Source organism: Monodelphis domestica, chromosome 3 (genome assembly GCF_027887165.1).
Source record: "Monodelphis domestica isolate mMonDom1 chromosome 3, mMonDom1.pri, whole genome shotgun sequence".
Classification (NCBI taxonomy): domain Eukaryota; kingdom Metazoa; phylum Chordata; class Mammalia; order Didelphimorphia; family Didelphidae; genus Monodelphis; species Monodelphis domestica.
Window position 1 is genome coordinate 125,465,342 of NC_077229.1, and position 16,466 is coordinate 125,481,807.

At 37.1% G+C, this 16,466-nt stretch overlaps 1 protein-coding gene across 1 annotated transcript in view; it reads left to right on the top strand.

Annotated features, from left to right (window-relative positions):
* Positions 1-16,237, top strand: part of KCNQ3 (potassium voltage-gated channel subfamily Q member 3) — a 465,976-nt gene extending 449,739 nt beyond the window's left edge. Inside the window, exons 13-15 of the mRNA XM_056823075.1 lie at positions 2,020-2,118; positions 3,756-3,840; positions 6,076-16,237. Coding sequence (XP_056679053.1) covers positions 2,020-2,118; positions 3,756-3,840; positions 6,076-6,834 — 943 coding nt within the window. The 3' untranslated portion in view covers positions 6,835-16,237. The remainder of the gene's footprint in view (positions 1-2,019; positions 2,119-3,755; positions 3,841-6,075) is intronic.
* The last annotated feature ends 229 nt before the right edge of the window (positions 16,238-16,466 follow it).

The window sequence follows — 16,466 nt, forward strand, 5'->3', positions numbered from 1 at the left end:
CATGGGGGTGGGGGAGGTTGGTAAAGATACTGTAGTATTTTTCCATTTCCTTCTCCAACTCATTTTATGAGGAAACTGAGGCAAACAGGGTTAAATGACTTGCCTAGAGTCACACATATAGTCAATTTCTAAGGCTATGTTTGAATTCAGAAAGAGATGTCTTTCTGATCCATACCCAATATTCTATCCATTGTGGCACCTATCTACCCAACTTCTACTTCAAAGGGAATCAAGTCTTAATGTATCCATAGGAAAGAAAAATAGCAAAGATGTGGAGAAAATTGCAGCTTTCATTATTGCCCCCCCAAAAAAGATAAAGGATAAGAAATGAACCTGTAATTTCATTGGTATTGGGGGCTCTTCGGTGAGGAAATTCCCTCTACCAGTGGAGTTCAGCAACCTTTCTATAATTTAAAGTCTCAGAGAGTTCCTAGAGTACCAAGATGTTCAGTCATTTGTCCAGTCAGGAAGTCAGTCAATATTAGAGACAAGACTTTAACTCAGGTCATCCTAGTTTCAAAATCTCTATGTACTACCCCATTGGTGTCAAACTCAAAAAGAAATGGGGCTCTTAAGCCATATACAAGGCTTCCTGTGAGCCACATATTGACACAGAAAATCGTATATGTTTACATATCTCTTATTAATTAGTTAATGCATTAAAATCAGATATGAACTACATTTTAATCTAGTTCGTCCACACTCAGGACTTTTGTGAGGCTCACGCAGCCCCGCTAGCCAGGTGTCTGATATCTCCTACCCCCTCCAAAAAAAAAGGCAACCAAGAAATTATCAGCAATTCCAAATCTGTATGCCTGCTTCTCAACCTTCATAAAATTTCCATGGCAGTAATCTAGATGCACTTGGAAGGCAGCCATGGTAAGGCTATTATAAGGAAGCAGGAAGGCTTTGCAAAAGCTTTCCACAGGAGAAGACATCTTTACCATCACAAGACTGACTAAAAGATGGAGGTGATTTAATATCCCACTGGGTTTATTATTTGTTGACTATTTTTAAAGGGCACTTGATTCATTGAGCCTTAAAGTTTCTTTCAATACCAATCAAATATAAAGATTTTTAGAATCAAGTGTTCCATCTCTGCCACCTTTAACATTGATGGGTAGAAGTGGTTCTGTCTGAAGAGGTTTGGGGGAGGGGAGAGAGGATATACAAGTGCCTGACTATCACTTTACTGAATTTTATGGAGGTTTCTTAAGGCCAAATTCAAATAAAATTTTGAAAATCCATGATTTCAACTGTACAAATATTTGTCAGTTGCCTTCTATGTGCAAAACATCCCATTAGAATTTAGGGACACAAAGAAATAGTTCCCAGCCCCGAGGATCTTACATACTCCTGGATTTATTACATAGCAAAAATTTGCTGTGTTTTTCTGGAAAAGGACAAAAGGAGGCCATTGCACAGACAATTATAGGCTCAGAGACCATTTCCTGGTACGCCGTCATAATGAGCCTGGGGACAGTGTGGACAGACCTTTCCAGCCTGCTACCCACAGAGGATTATGGAATAGAAGTGGTAGAAGCTTCATTTCTGCTCCACTGAATGAGGATCATGAAATGGTGTGGGTTGCAGGAAATGAAAGCATTATGCCGGCAGAATATTGTCAAATCCATCATTCTAATGACCAGCAAAAGCCTAGGGAACTAAGAAAGATTCATGTCGCTAAAAATGGATCCTTTAGAGTTGACAGTAAAAATCTCCTTAACTAGATGTCTTAGGGGGAAGAAAAGCCAAAGATGAGCTAGGCTTAGAGCTTAATATATTAAGGTTGCTAAGAGAAATAATAAGGTGCATCTATCTCCCTGTCTCTGTCTCTGCCCACAATGTCCTCCATAATAAAAAGAAGCTATTTTTGCCCAGCCTAAACAGGTGATGTATCAAGGTTATAAATACTCTTGCATGTAGACCTGCAGTCTTTGCCTTATTTTGTACAGTGACTGGTCTAGCCTCAACTAAGTACTCTGAAATACTATTTTCCTATTTCTTTCGCTCTTTCAGAGTAGATATGATCTTCACCCCAGGACCTCCATCTACGCCAAAACACAAGAAGTCCCAGCGAGGTGGAGCCTTCACCTATCCTTCCCAGCAGTCTCCAAGGTTGGTTGCTAGACATGGTCTGACCCACAGGTCCGTATGTAAGCAGGGTCACGACTCCATGACTAACCCCAAGTCTCAACTTGATTTGCTTAGGGTAGGAAGATCCTGTTTCCCCAGAAGTTACAAGGAGAATGAATAGAAGCAAGGAACTCATGTATAGAATTTTATGCAACACTTGGATCCTTGCAAACAGAAACTGCAAAAGAGGAATTTCCATTTAAAGAACTCTTGTGGCAACTCTTTTTGCATAGTGAATTTACATTTAAGATAAATGAATATTTTCAAATATCAGCTTTACTTGAAGTTCAATATGTGATGATAGGCAGCATGGTTTAGTGATAAGTGCCCTGGTCTTGGAGTAAGAATATCTGAGTTTGAACCTTGTCTCAAACACTTCCTGGCTGTGCAAGACACTTCAAGCTAACATTAGTTTTCTCATTTTTAAAAATGAACATTGTACCGCCTAGAATTGTGAAGAAAAACTCAACAAACTCTAAAACGCTACAGAAATGTGAGTTATAATTATGGCAGATACTGAGATAAGCACTTTACAAATGTTATCACATTTGATTACCACAGCATCCCTATGATATTATTATGCCCATTTTACAGTTGAAGAAAATGAGGAAGAGAGATTGAGTGACTTTCCCAGGATCATACAATTAGCAACATCAGAGGCAAGACAAGATTTGAACTCAGGTCTTCCTGACTCAAGGTCCACCACCAGTTAAACTGCCTCTACATTTCTGAACAGCAAATATATATATATATATATATATATATATATATGTCAAATTTCATTTATTAGATGTTTTTACTGTATCCATTTCTTGATTATAACTTAATACTTTTAATTTTTTGTTATTGATATGAAGAAAGAATTGTTTTAAAGAAAACTTTTAAAAGATAATTTACCACAAATTATATAAAGCATGAATGTGATCAAATTTTACTGAATCACAGAACTGTGACATTAGAAGATTCAGCAGCCATTTAGTACAATCCATGTTCAAAACATATCTGCTATTATAACTCAGCAAATATGTTTGATTATCCTTAGGATACCTCTAGAATCATAGGATTATCAGAGTCAGAATTCAAAGTCATGTCTTCAGATTCCAAATCATGAACTCTTTCCTCTAAATTATTTTGAATGATGCCACAAATTATTCACACAGAGAAATAGCAAATTTTTAAGTATACGTTGTTGCCCATTTTGGCTCCAGTTGTCTTTATCTTACAGTAAAGTGTAGAACTTCTATCTAACAGTTTCTTTGTTATCCAAAAATATTGCATTTTTCCAATTACATATGATAATTTTTGACACACATTTTCTGAAACTGTAAGATCCAAATTGTCTCCCTCTCTCCCTTCCCTCCCTGCTCTTGGAGATGGCAAACAATTTAATCTGTATCTACTAGTTTCAAAGCCAAATTGAGGGGAGTAGAATGTGCATTTTTCCCTAATTCAGGTCAGACTATTACGTGTCATAAGTGTCTTAAGGAAATCATCTGTCCACATAACTTTGCAGGAATTGATATGATGCTATTAGGTCCCCAGGGCTGCCTAAGATACAGATAACACTGTGGAATGGAACAGGATGCAAACCTCTTATGGGATTCTTGGTTCTTTCCTAGAAATGATCCGTATGTAGCCAAAGCATCCTCATCAGAAATTGAAGACCAAAGCATGATGGGGAAATTCGTCAAAGTTGAAAGACAGGTGGGTTGTAAATGCAATTTTAAAAAAACTGAAAAAAAATGTCATTGTCTCATTTAATCTTATATTCTGAGCGTAATGTTATTCTACTGGGGATAGGGATCATAATAGTCTAGATTTATTTGAGTTCAAAAGAACTTAGCAGAGATTTAAGTCCAACCCCTTAATTTTATAGATGAGATCAATGAAGATGAAACAGGTTAAGTAACATGTCCAAAGCCACACATATATTATGGGCAACTCATAACCAAGTAGTGCAATGAAATGAGTGCTATGCCTAGTGTCAGGAAGACCTGAGTTCAAATGTGCCCTCAGAGGATCACTAGCTATGTGCTCCTGGGCAAGTCAGAACCCTGTTTGTCTCAGTTTACCCATCTGTAAAAAAAATAAACTGGAAAAAAATGGCAAGGAAAAACCCAAATAGTGTCACAAAGACTTGAACATTACTGAAATAACTCAACAACAACTTAGATTTTAAGTTTCTGAAGAGAGATTTGATCTCAGGTCTTCTGGATTCTGAATCCAATGCTATATACCTCCATGCTAGTCTGTGTTTCATGTCTTCAATCAGGACTATAAAATCAGAAATGCATAACTTAGAAAAGTTAAAAAGTCAGATCTTCTGTAGTGAAATGATAAGATGTATTTGAATGTTAAACTGTCACTGATCCTACTTATTTGGTAATTGTGAAAATTCAACAAGACTAAGGGAGTTGAATTCCCCATTTTATTATTTATTTGTGTAAGCTAAGCCTGCTTGAAAGGCCAGTCCAGGCCATAGATTTAGAAAGGATAGGAGGAGGGTACTTGAAATAAAGTGATAAATATTGATAATAAATAGTAATATTATTAAACATTTTTATTATGTATAATAAATACAAAAATTTTAATGTAAATATAATATATAATTGTATAAAATAAACATATATCAAATGGAATATATGAAGTATCAATATATAATAATTATAATAAGTAAATGTTTAACCTACCTTAAAAATTTAACCTGTTTTTTGAGGATAAAAACCAGTTTAACATTACCCATTTTACATTAAAATGTCCTAAAGCAAATGCTCATTAAGAAAGACCCATGTAAACCATACTTATCTATTATTTATATTCTATTTTGTTTAAAAAGATAATTTCATTGGAGTAAGGGACTTCCAGTGGGGAAATTACATTTCTTAGTGCTGATCATCAATTATTCTGTAACTTACAGATTTATAGAGTTTCTTGGAACACTGAAGTTAAGGGACAGACTTAGGGTCACACACATGGTCAGACCTGAACCCAGGTCTTCCTGATAATGAAGTTAGCCCTTCTATCCTCTATACCTTGTTTTTTTCATAACTGTAAAGTAATAAAATTCATTTTAAAACAGTACATAATAAATGTTAGCACCGTTTTGCTATAATCAAGAAATTTCCTGCCTCTATATGTCAAATCTTTATATGTTTAGTGAATTTCTCCCAAGACTCTTCTTCCTCCTCTTTTCAACATTTTTGATTAATAACTTATGCCTTGATGGAGAGAAACTTTGCATCTTGGAAATCCTCTGGAAGGCACTCGGAGGAAACCAGTAACAATGCTAATTATATCAGGTAATGGCCCAAAAGATCTGAGGCAATGGCAACTCTTCCACCCCTAGCCATCACTGTGAAAACAGATTTCAGGTAAAAACAATCTGCCTAGACAGCTAAAGTATGCCCCCGCATCATTTCCTCTCATTTCCCCTTCTTGTCCTTTGTAGAAGATATTAATCATAATAGTAGATAAGAATTGATATAGTTTGATGTGTTAGAATATAAAAGTGAGGAATAAAATAAAGTCAGAGCTTTGACTGGCAGTTTGGCCCAATTCTTTTTATATCTTAAAAATTGAATCTCTCTTTTTCTTGATAATCCTTTGGATCCCGTTTGACAATTTTCAGGCTCCTCTTGAGTCTTCTCTAGACGAGGCTGACCCTCCCTACCAATGCCTTTAGCTCCTCTTCACATGTAGAGTGTTAGACCTGAAGTCAGGAAAATGCAGCTTCAGAAGTTTAAACCAGACCTCAGAAAATTACGTGGGACTCTGGGCAAGCCCTATCATCCACTTCCCTCAGTTTCCTCAACTGGAAAATGAGGATAATAATCATCTACCTCCCGAAATGATAACTGGTATGAAGAGTGACTCCTTCATTTTGTTTAATTTTTATTAATTTTTATTATTTAATTTTTATTATTTTATCATTTATCCCAGGTTCATGACATGGGGAAGAAACTGGATTTTCTCGTTGACATGCACATGCAGCACATGGAGCAGCTCCAGGTACAAGTTACAGAATACTACCCAACCAAAAAAGCCACTGCTACCCCTGCAGAGGCCGAGAAGAAAGAGGAGAACAAGTATTCTGAACTGAAAACCATCATCTACAACTATTCTGAACCCTGCACCCAGGAAAGTCCCTACAGCTTCCACCAGGTCCCTGTCAACAAAGTCAGCCCCTATGCTTTCTTTGCACATGACCCAGTGAGCTTGTCTCGAGGTGGAGGAGGAGGAGGAGGAGGACCCCCATCAGAGAAGGAGAAGCTCCCGAGGACTGTCCCTTCCTCGGTCCCCTATGCAGAAAGACCCACCGTCTTGCCTATCCTCACTCTCCTAGACTCTCGGGTGAGCTACCACTCCCAAGCTGAGCTCCACAGCCCCTACCAGGACCGAATCTCACCCAGGCAGAGACGGAGCTTCACCAGGGATAGTGACACCCCGTTATCTCTTCTCTCTGTCAACCACGAGGAACTGGAACGCTCACCCAGTGGCTTCAGCATCTCCCAGGACAGAGATGACTACCTTTTCGGCCCGAATGGGGGCTCGAGCTGGATGAGGGAGAAGCGTTACCTGGCCGAGGGAGAGACTGACACAGACACAGACCCCTTTACCCCAAGTGGCTCCATGCCTCTGTCTTCCACAGGGGATGGGATTTCCGATTCCATATGGACTCCTTCCAACAAGCCGGTCTAAAGGGGGAGGAGGGGTCACTGGATGGCCTCTCCTTGTAATGTAGACAAACTTTGTATAGCTCACTTACTCTTACACCCAAAGCTTACTAGTTGGAACACCAATGGCTGCATTCAATGCATGTGTTAGTATTAGTCACTGCACCATTCCACGGGGATTGACAGCTGCATTTTTTTCAAAGCCACCATGAGGAAGCCGCTTCATTTTGAGCATGCTTTGCATGACTTTACACTATATAAATGGTACCGCTACTTTCTTCTAGGATACATATCTATCTGCTATTCTTACTTAAAAACCACGATTGGGCCTGTGCAGGGAGAAACTACAGAGGATTCCATGCTCCTTTTCTTTTAGAGACAGAGAATACAGTTCTAGTGAGTTCTAGAATCACTGCCCTTTTGCGTTCCAGCACCTGCCCTGAAAATTGCACCTTTTTTTAAGGAAATGAATTCATTTTTTGCATAACTTCACGAGCTCTTGGATGTCCCTAGAATGGAGAGCAGGCTCAGTGAAGTCTAAGCCCCAGCATTAATAGGATTAATTTAGTTTATATGATTACTTTTGGAGGAATTCTGATTTCATTCACGTAAGGAACTTCCATAGCAAAAATGCCCTCCACTGAGGCCAGTCAGCGACCTCTCTCTAATTTATCTTACAGAGATGTGTAGGGATACTGAGAAGTTAAGTGATGCCCCTCTTCACATAGCTATTATGTCAGAAGCAGACCTGAAATCAGGTCTTCTTGAAGCCAGCTCTCTATCCTCTGTACCATGTTGTTTTTCCTTCAATGTGAGACAGAGGGAAAGAAAAGGTGTATGTCTTGTTTCCCAAACCATGGATATCCTCATTTATACAGGAACTAGAAAAAAGAACTATAAAGGCTTCCAAATAGGATTTTTCTAAGTCACATTAAATAATGAACACACTTTGCTGCTAATTCCATTGTCCTCAAAAAAAAAGGGCTCAACTTCTTTTCTCTGCAGAAAAAAAAAATCTTCAACAAAATATCTACCAAGATAGAACCAACTTTAGAGAGCACATAGATTCATTCTTCACATGAGAGTAAAAAGCAGGTCTAGAGCGCCTAAAAGAGTTTCCAACAGTCAGAATGGCAGAACAGACTTGAACAGAGGACTTGTGACTTCTATGTAGAAAACAGAAATCAAGCTAATATTTAAACTAGAATTACGGAGATCTGAGACCTTAAAAATCACCTAGGCCAACTCCCTTAAAGTATGGATGAGAAAATTTAGGCCCATAAAAGTTAATAAGTAATAAGTGGCTCAATGTTTTCTCTGTGGCTGACCTAGTTGTGGTACCTTGAACACAGAATGTCAGTTATTTTGTGCCCCAGTTGACCAGTGAAAACCATAAAGTTTGTTTTTATTGTAAAAAAAAATGCACTTATTTTTATTCTGACTATTTTGCTTCAAGAAAAATGGCTGATTGTAGCTTTATTGATGTGTGAATTGGCCAAACTGATGACCATCACATTTTCTTCTTCATTAGCTCAAATGACACCATGTATATAAAGCACTTTGAGAACTTGAGACAACTATATTAATGGCATTTATTATTATTTCACTTCAGTGGATACATAATTGCATCACTTTGGGGTACTTCCTCCATTGATACAAATTGTAATGAATCTTGTCTGTCACATCATTGGTTAGTAGTGAAAGTTTCATATTAAGGGTACCAAAAATTAAATGAATGTTTGTCAGTGGGGTGTTCCTTCATAGTTATGGAGATGAGGTGACCCTGTCTTCTTGAAAGCTACCAAGTTAGAATAGATTCAAATATGGTCCCAGCAACTGGCTTTATCTGATACCTAAGGACCAGTTTACTAGAAAATTGACCATCCAATGAGGAATTCTTATGCTATGTCTGCCCATTCTTCCTTTCACATGTTTATGAAACTACCAAAATGTCATAAGTGACATTGAATCAGCTAAAAGTTAAAGCAAATAGCCTTGTAGCAGTGTCCCAGAGTAATCACTAAGCACAATCTGCCTGAGGTTTATCACTTGTTATTTATTTATTTTTACCACTTGTTAATCTATAAAGAATTCTGATAGTGGAATTTCTCACAAAGATTGGATCATACAGATAAGTGCCCAGCTCAATGACTGCACAAGCATGGTCCTGCCCCTCTTTAAACAGTCATTTATGGGTTTCTGCCCAACTAGATCTATTGAAATGACCATTCAGCTACACATTAACTACCTTTTGGTTCTTGTATGTCATCTGTATAGCAATGAGGCTGTAATCCTTTGAGACTTTGTATAGACAAGTAATAGTTCCAGCAAAAAAAATAGTTCCAGCTCAGTAAATGAGCTTATACAATAACTAATGAAGAGATATTCTATCTTTTGGTAGGGATGATCTACTTTTTTTGGCTTCAAGGTCTAGAGATTACTTGGAAAGGAAGAGGGAAGATGGGAAAAGAGGTATTTGCAGATGGTGTTTGTAACTGGAACATGGGAAAGTGTACAGACTGGAGAGTTTGAGAGTGGTTGAGAGGCATGGCATAGTTAAGCAGAATAATCTATTTATGAGGACCTATGATGTGGTTCAGACTCTGTCCTCACCATGACTTGCTGCCACAGAAAAGTGGTCTTGGAATTAACTGCCACCTTTCAACCAGCCACATTAAGCTCTATGGTTGATTACTTGGGAGCCTCTAGCCCAACGGGTCAAATGTGCTTTTCTCAGAGATGGACTTCTGACTCTTCTAGAAGTCATCATTGACCAGGAATAACTGAATAATCTCTAAGTTATCTCTCTCTATCGTTATTCACTAAAAGGTTTTTTTTTTAAGGAATTGATGGAAAACAGGTCAAACTTTCTACCTTTGCACCAATTAATTTTTCTAACAAATTGACACTCTCCTAGAAACTAGACCTCAGTGTCTTAACAAAAGCAAATTTTATTATGAAATAATTGTACTCAAGCTTGGTGATCAAAAAGGAGTGGACTGTTGCCTCCCTTCTAGGAACATCTTATATGGACAAGGTACTTGGCAAGTAATATAAGTTGTCATGAACTGTCTGAGTATGGAATGAGTTCACTTTCACTGAAGGTCTTCATGAGGAATTTCAGTGAGCATTCATTAGGGACAGGGATGTTGTAAAAGAAGATGCTTGTTCAGGTAGCTTTGTACAAATGATTTCTGAAGTCCCCAAAGAATTTTTAAGATTCTATCATTCTTTTCCCCTATTTATACAATAATTGTATATCAGAAAACTTTCAACCTTATAACAAGATGCCATGGAGGTAAAAAAAAAAAGTCTAAATGAAGTATTAACTTTCAGAGTGTTCCATGTTTTAGCCTTTCTTTGCATCCCTAGCACTTAGCACAGTTCTTGGCACATAGTAAGTGCTTAATGGATGTTTGTTAACAGATTGACTCTTTGAAAGGTAGCTAGCTCAGATGAGAACAGATATTAGCGTTCATTTGGCCAATCAATAAAAAAGTATTTGTAAAGAGCCTTATATATGTGTCAGGCACTGTAATAGGCATTGGGGATACAAATACAAGAATGAAAAACTTCTTGCTTTTAAGAAGCTTATATTTTATTAGACATCCAGCCTCATGAAAACATAATATATTAATAAAAATAAATATATTGATATTTATTATCTCCATAAGTGGGTTTAGATAGAGCACTATGATTTTGGAAGGTTGGTGGAAGTGATATTTCCTATTAGTGTATAGTGGTCTCACCTCTGAAGACAAAATGGGGGGCTTTAGGCTCTGACTGAATCATTTTGGCACAGCTAGTCTCAAATCATCTTTTCAAAATACTGGGTTCTGGATTAACTGAGATTTTTTTTCATTTGTAAATGAAGTCAAGTTTCTCTTCCTTCCTACTCTGTCCTAAATCTATTCCAAGAGGCATAGCCATAAATTGGCGATTGGATTTAGGCTGTTTTTAATCTCTTCAACTGCATTCTAGGCACAATCAACTTGGAAAACCTTAGAGTCTAGATCTAGTCTGCCAAACCTTTGCTCCATGCATAACATGTGTTTTAAGAGAAAGCAGTTACTTTTCTAGAAGGTATCTGCTGGTTTGGTCAATGACCTGGAAGGCTGCTTGGATTTTATGAGAAATAAAAGGGATGTTCTCTTCATATCCCCACCCTTAGGGTTTCTACATAGCCAATCTTTGCATGTCTTCGCTGACTAAAATTCCATGAAAACTCCAAATCATGTTGTGTAGGAAATGGACTTGTGATGTTATTGGTATAGGTAATATCCTGGAGATAGAGGATTCCATAGCTGATATGTATTAGATGCAGAACTTGGACCCATGTCTCTTGGGTTCTAAATCTGTCTGCTCATTATACCACTTTAGTTTTCAATTTGTTGGACAAAGCTCTGCTTGACCAAGGGCAACCTCCAGAATTTACTTCTTGATCTTACTTTTCAGTGACAAAGGTATTGCAGTTTGAGAGTATAGTTCCAAAAGATACAATTGACTTCATTTCCCAAGTCCAGTCCCATCGTCATTGTTGAGGATGCTTTATTCCAGTGAACAGATAGCTAATGGAAGTAGCTGTGGCCTTTGACAATAGGTTTTCCAGAATATAACATTATTAAGCACCAGGGAATTCACATATAAGTTTGATCTTTGTAAGCCAAGGGAAGTGATGAGAACAAAGATCTAACAATATGTCCAATATTCAGAACACAAGATTCCTTTTTATTTTCATAGTACATTATCTGTAATATATATTGCCTTAGGCTGGACTTTTCAACATTGCTTTGCATACTTAACTTTAAAAACTTCCATGGCTCAAAAAAAAGAGAGAGATGAGGTAGGTTCCCTGAAATATTTAGTATTAAGATATCATAATCTTAAGGCACTTATTGATAGCAAGACCTCTGCATTTCAAATAATTTGTTTAACAATTGAAACAAGAAATATGTTACTTCCATAGGAGAATAGTAAGACCCTCTTACTTTGGGTACAGTTCATAAATCCCCAGTGGGTATTATAGCTTATTTGTATGCTAAATTAACATTTCTTATGGGTGATCAACTGAGGGGGGAAATGCTACTGAATGACAGGGATAATTGAGAATAAAAGGCCAGGTGGGTGCTTAGCAAAGACCCATGTGGCCTTTTCCTTTCTTCCCAATGAAAGTCATGTAATCAAGCCAAATGTATGCATTGATTTTGCTTTGCATGTGGAGTCATGAATGAAATTGTATGATTTTGTAGGAATAAGGTGTTTATGACTCTGATACCCAGTGATATTTATTACCCTGTCACAATGGATAGAGTTCTGGGCTTGGAGTCAGAAAGTTCTGAGTTCAAATTCTGCCTTGGGCACTCTATAATCCCAGGCCAATCTTTTCTCCATTTTCCTCATCTGTAAATGAGAGGGTTTGATTCAATCACTTCTAAAGGCTCTCAAACTCTAAATCTAAGAACCTATAATCTACTTCAGCACCATGGCTAGTAATTGGGAACTGTATTCCTATTCCCTTTGTCTGATGTGATTGAGAATTCAGAAATTTAAAGAGTACCTGGAGATTTAAAAATATTCAATAAGAAGTGCTGTTATACAGTCTTCCCATTCACTGAAGCACACCCAAACTTGAACAATGGCCAAAATTCCTGAGTTTTCAGGAGCTGCCCTTTAAGAGAGGATAATGTTCCTATGTCTTAGAGGAAATCATTTTCCCTTCCCCCACCTCTAGCTTAGATTCTCCCAAGAGAGTTTCCCAAATGTCCTTAAAATTCAATGCCATTAAGACCATGCCAACATACCCCTTTTTACTATCTTCCCATGGTATGATTAAGACAATGCTGACATCCATTTTTCTCCTTTTAACTTTTGCCAATCACTTCCCTTCTCCACCCCACCATCCCAACAATTATCTGATTTGCTGCTTAGACTCACCCTAGCCTTAGAGCTAATACTCAAGCAGCATCTATACACAATCTAGTTTGAAAAATTAAAGTTAGAAACAAAATAAAGAGAAAGATGAATCTGGCAAACCCCACAAGATCTACATAATCCCAAATAACTGTTTTGGTTTAATAGATTCAACAATTGAAAGTTCAATTGTCATGTTATCAAGCTTTCTCTGAGCCTCTGAGTTGTCCTCCAAGTTAATCTTGCTTTATCAGAGCCTATTACCAAATCCTTCCACAAAAGGTTCAGAAGGTAGTAGAAACAGATGTCATTCAAGCTATTCCTTGGTTATAACTCTACAGAATGGTTTAGTGATTGAGAAAGTCAAAAGCTTTTGACTAAAACAAGATTTGGGGATTAGAGCTAGATGTCAATAATTAATTTTTTTTTTAATTCAGGAAAGGCATCTGGAGATTCTTGCCATATATTTTTATTCTTATTTTTTTTAATTTATAGATTTTAAACTTGAAAGTTTCTTCTAAGCCACCCAGTTCAAAACCTCCTTTTAAAAATTAAAAAAATAAAAAATGAAGCTCAGAGAGACCATTGTTTCTTTCCTTGTCACTGGCATTTGTTTTCATTTGTTGTTTGGTTTTCAGTTAAACTTTGTCATGTTTTTTGGACATAGTAGACACTTCACCCAAGAGAGAACATAATAAAAAACTGTCAAATAGTTTAGGCCTCAAGAAGTTGGCCAAATATTTGAAGAAATCCTCACTGAATCCTATGTACATTTCCCCCAAAACTTCTTTATTTTAATATCAACTTCATATTTGGCAAGATTGAGAGTCAAAATAAGTATTAAGAGAAAATGAGCATTTTCAATAGGCTTGAAAATATTCATCTGAACAGCCTGAAATCAGATAGAGGGTGAATAATTATTCAATAGTTAATAATATTGAGCTTAATTTTAAGAAAACAAATGTTACTCACACTGGATTCATCCATGGATACTCCCCTTAACATCATAAGCTGGGAAGATAAAAATGTTTGAGCTGATATTTTGTTTCAGTGATCCAAAGAAATTTAAACTAACTGAGTGGAGTGACTACTTCTTTTTCCATTTTTCATTGTATCCCCATAATCTAGCACAATGCTTTGCACATACTAGGTACCTGAGAAATGTTTGTTGAAATGAATGAAACTATTGAATTGAATCCAAAAGAACCAAATCGGATTAAATCCCTATGCAGTCTTCATGATCCTTGTTGAGAGTTGGCCTTGATTCCTGTGATTTGAGGAAGCTGTTTAATTATTTTCTTCCTGGGGCTTCTGTAAAAGAATTCTATGCAGAAATTTTCTAGGAAAGGGTTCACCGAAGATTTATGAGAGAACACACTGGCTGGCTGAACTAGTTTCAACTAGTTGCTATATGATTTCTGTCATATCAGATACAAATTGGCACCCCAAAGAATTAGTGAGAATGACATACGTAGGCTCCCTCCCATCCAGTGATTCAAAAAAAGAAACCCCCTGATGACATTTCTGGGATACAGTGTCCATGATTACTGGGGAACAAAGCAATGGCAGACCCTCTGCTTAGTATCTCCTTCAACAACTTCAGCAAACATCTTCCTCCACTTGTCACTAAACACAAAAAACTTTCCCCTCACACACATACCCAAAAAACCTGCCTTCTAGAAGTTTACATTTGACTGAGGAAGGGGAAACATCACATTGGCACTCTGTAAGATACCTCACTCAGTATATATACAGGACTGTTTTACTATCAGAGAGGTAAATACCACAGACCTAAATCTGCTCTCCAACATCAAACTTCCTGCTTTCAAAGGGAAAACTGATTTTACCATAGTAAGTTCTGAACTATCTCTTATTAGCTGGTCCCCTCCTACTTTAAAAACATGGAGGTCTCAAGACAGATGTGCCAGGACCCATAAATACCTCCTGTGATGTACTTAGGGATCTGCTACTGGGACAAAAGGCGAGGGAGCCATGCTTTCTGAACTGGCTCAAGGACAATTTCTCTGAGCCTGGGAGGGTGTCAAGTGATACTGAATGACTCACTTTGTACTGGCTTCTTCTAACACTGGTTTTTTTTCAGTCACTACTCAACTCCATGAGAATCATTCCTTTTCCAAACCACTTATGCTATCTGTCAGTAACTATTTTTTTCCCACTGAATTCAATTAAGTAGGTTCATATGTCCCAATTGACTCAACACCTATTCTGACTTATTATTTGCTATTTGGATTGGATGCCAGCTTTTTTTTTTCAGAGATAGCATATTTATTTTCAAATGCCTTTTCTACTGGGTCTCTGGTAAGCAGATCACAGAATGAGCACTTCTCTTTGTATTTAGAAATGTTTCTATTCCAAAATCAGAAGGCAAGACTTTTCTTCTGAGGTCAGCTCCTTCTTACTGGAGAAAGATATCTTCTCCCTTCACACACACACCCACCTCCTCCCCACCCATCCCAGCTTCCCCACATATTTCTTTCAGGCAGGGAAATCTCAGGAGAATGAGCTGAGAGGGTTTTGTTTGTTTTGTTTTGTTTTATTTTAATAAAAGTCTTTATCTTTTGTCACATGAAAGGCATTGCTTTCAGAGTTCCTTATATTAAAAAGTCCACTGTGTCCCTATCAAAAAAAAAGTAAATAGTCTGTTTTTATTCTTGAGAAAAATACTAACCTTAAGGAGTAAGGAAAAGAAATGGGTGACCCTTCAGTCCCCATGACCCCTCTCAAATTTATATTCAGCTCTGGTTTTAATTCAATACAATTCAACTCAACTAGCTTCCATTCAATATCCAATATGACCAAAGGTCAAGGGAAAAATTCTAAGCCTCAAGGAGTTTATATTCCCCTGAAGGGATATAAAGATGAACATATGCAGAGTAAATGTTGAAAAAAATGGTTTATGTTATTAACTGAATCACTTTGAGGGCCTGAGTGAGAAAAATGTGTGTACTGTTTGTTAGGATCAGGTTGGGCAAACCAACCATAATAGCCATAAAATGGTTTAGAATGGGGCTCTATTTTGTTTTTTTTCTTCTTTCTAATGTAGAAAAGTAATGTCAAATAGCAAGAGACCAATCCATTTTGAATATCTGAAATACAATATGAAGTTAATATGTGGCACAAACCTGGTGTGTTTTGGGGAGGGAGGTTGCTTTATTTTTTTTTCCTTTTATGGCATAGAATTCTGGTGCCTTGCTCCCTGAAGTTGTCTCCAAGCTACAAAGGAAACACTTTTTTCACATTCTGGCTTACAAGGGAACACAACTTTTCTACAAGTGGCCTTTAGTGCTCTTTCTAATATGATTTCCTGTAATTTTTAAACTGTATGTCTAATTTATATTCTGGCACTGTCCGATATTGAACAACTTTAATATGTTGATTTCCATCTATATTATGCAAACTATACTTCTTACCTGATTTTTTATGTTCTGTCTTAAAATGAACAATCAAATAAATAAATAAATGCCGCAACAGTTATTAATAAATGGAAATTTCAATGATGGTGTGAAAGAATATCATTTGTTTTGAAAGTTCTATTAAACTGAAGGGCAAGGGTGGGATATCCAAAGGCATTAGGAGCTAAGGTCATGAGATTATAGATTGAGAACTGGAAGGGACCTTAGAGATCAGATAGTCTAACTCTCTCCCTATATTTGGGGGAAATGAGGCCTAGAAAGGTTCTATGATTCATTCATAAGATCAGGTAGAGTCAGGATTTCAGCAGTTTCC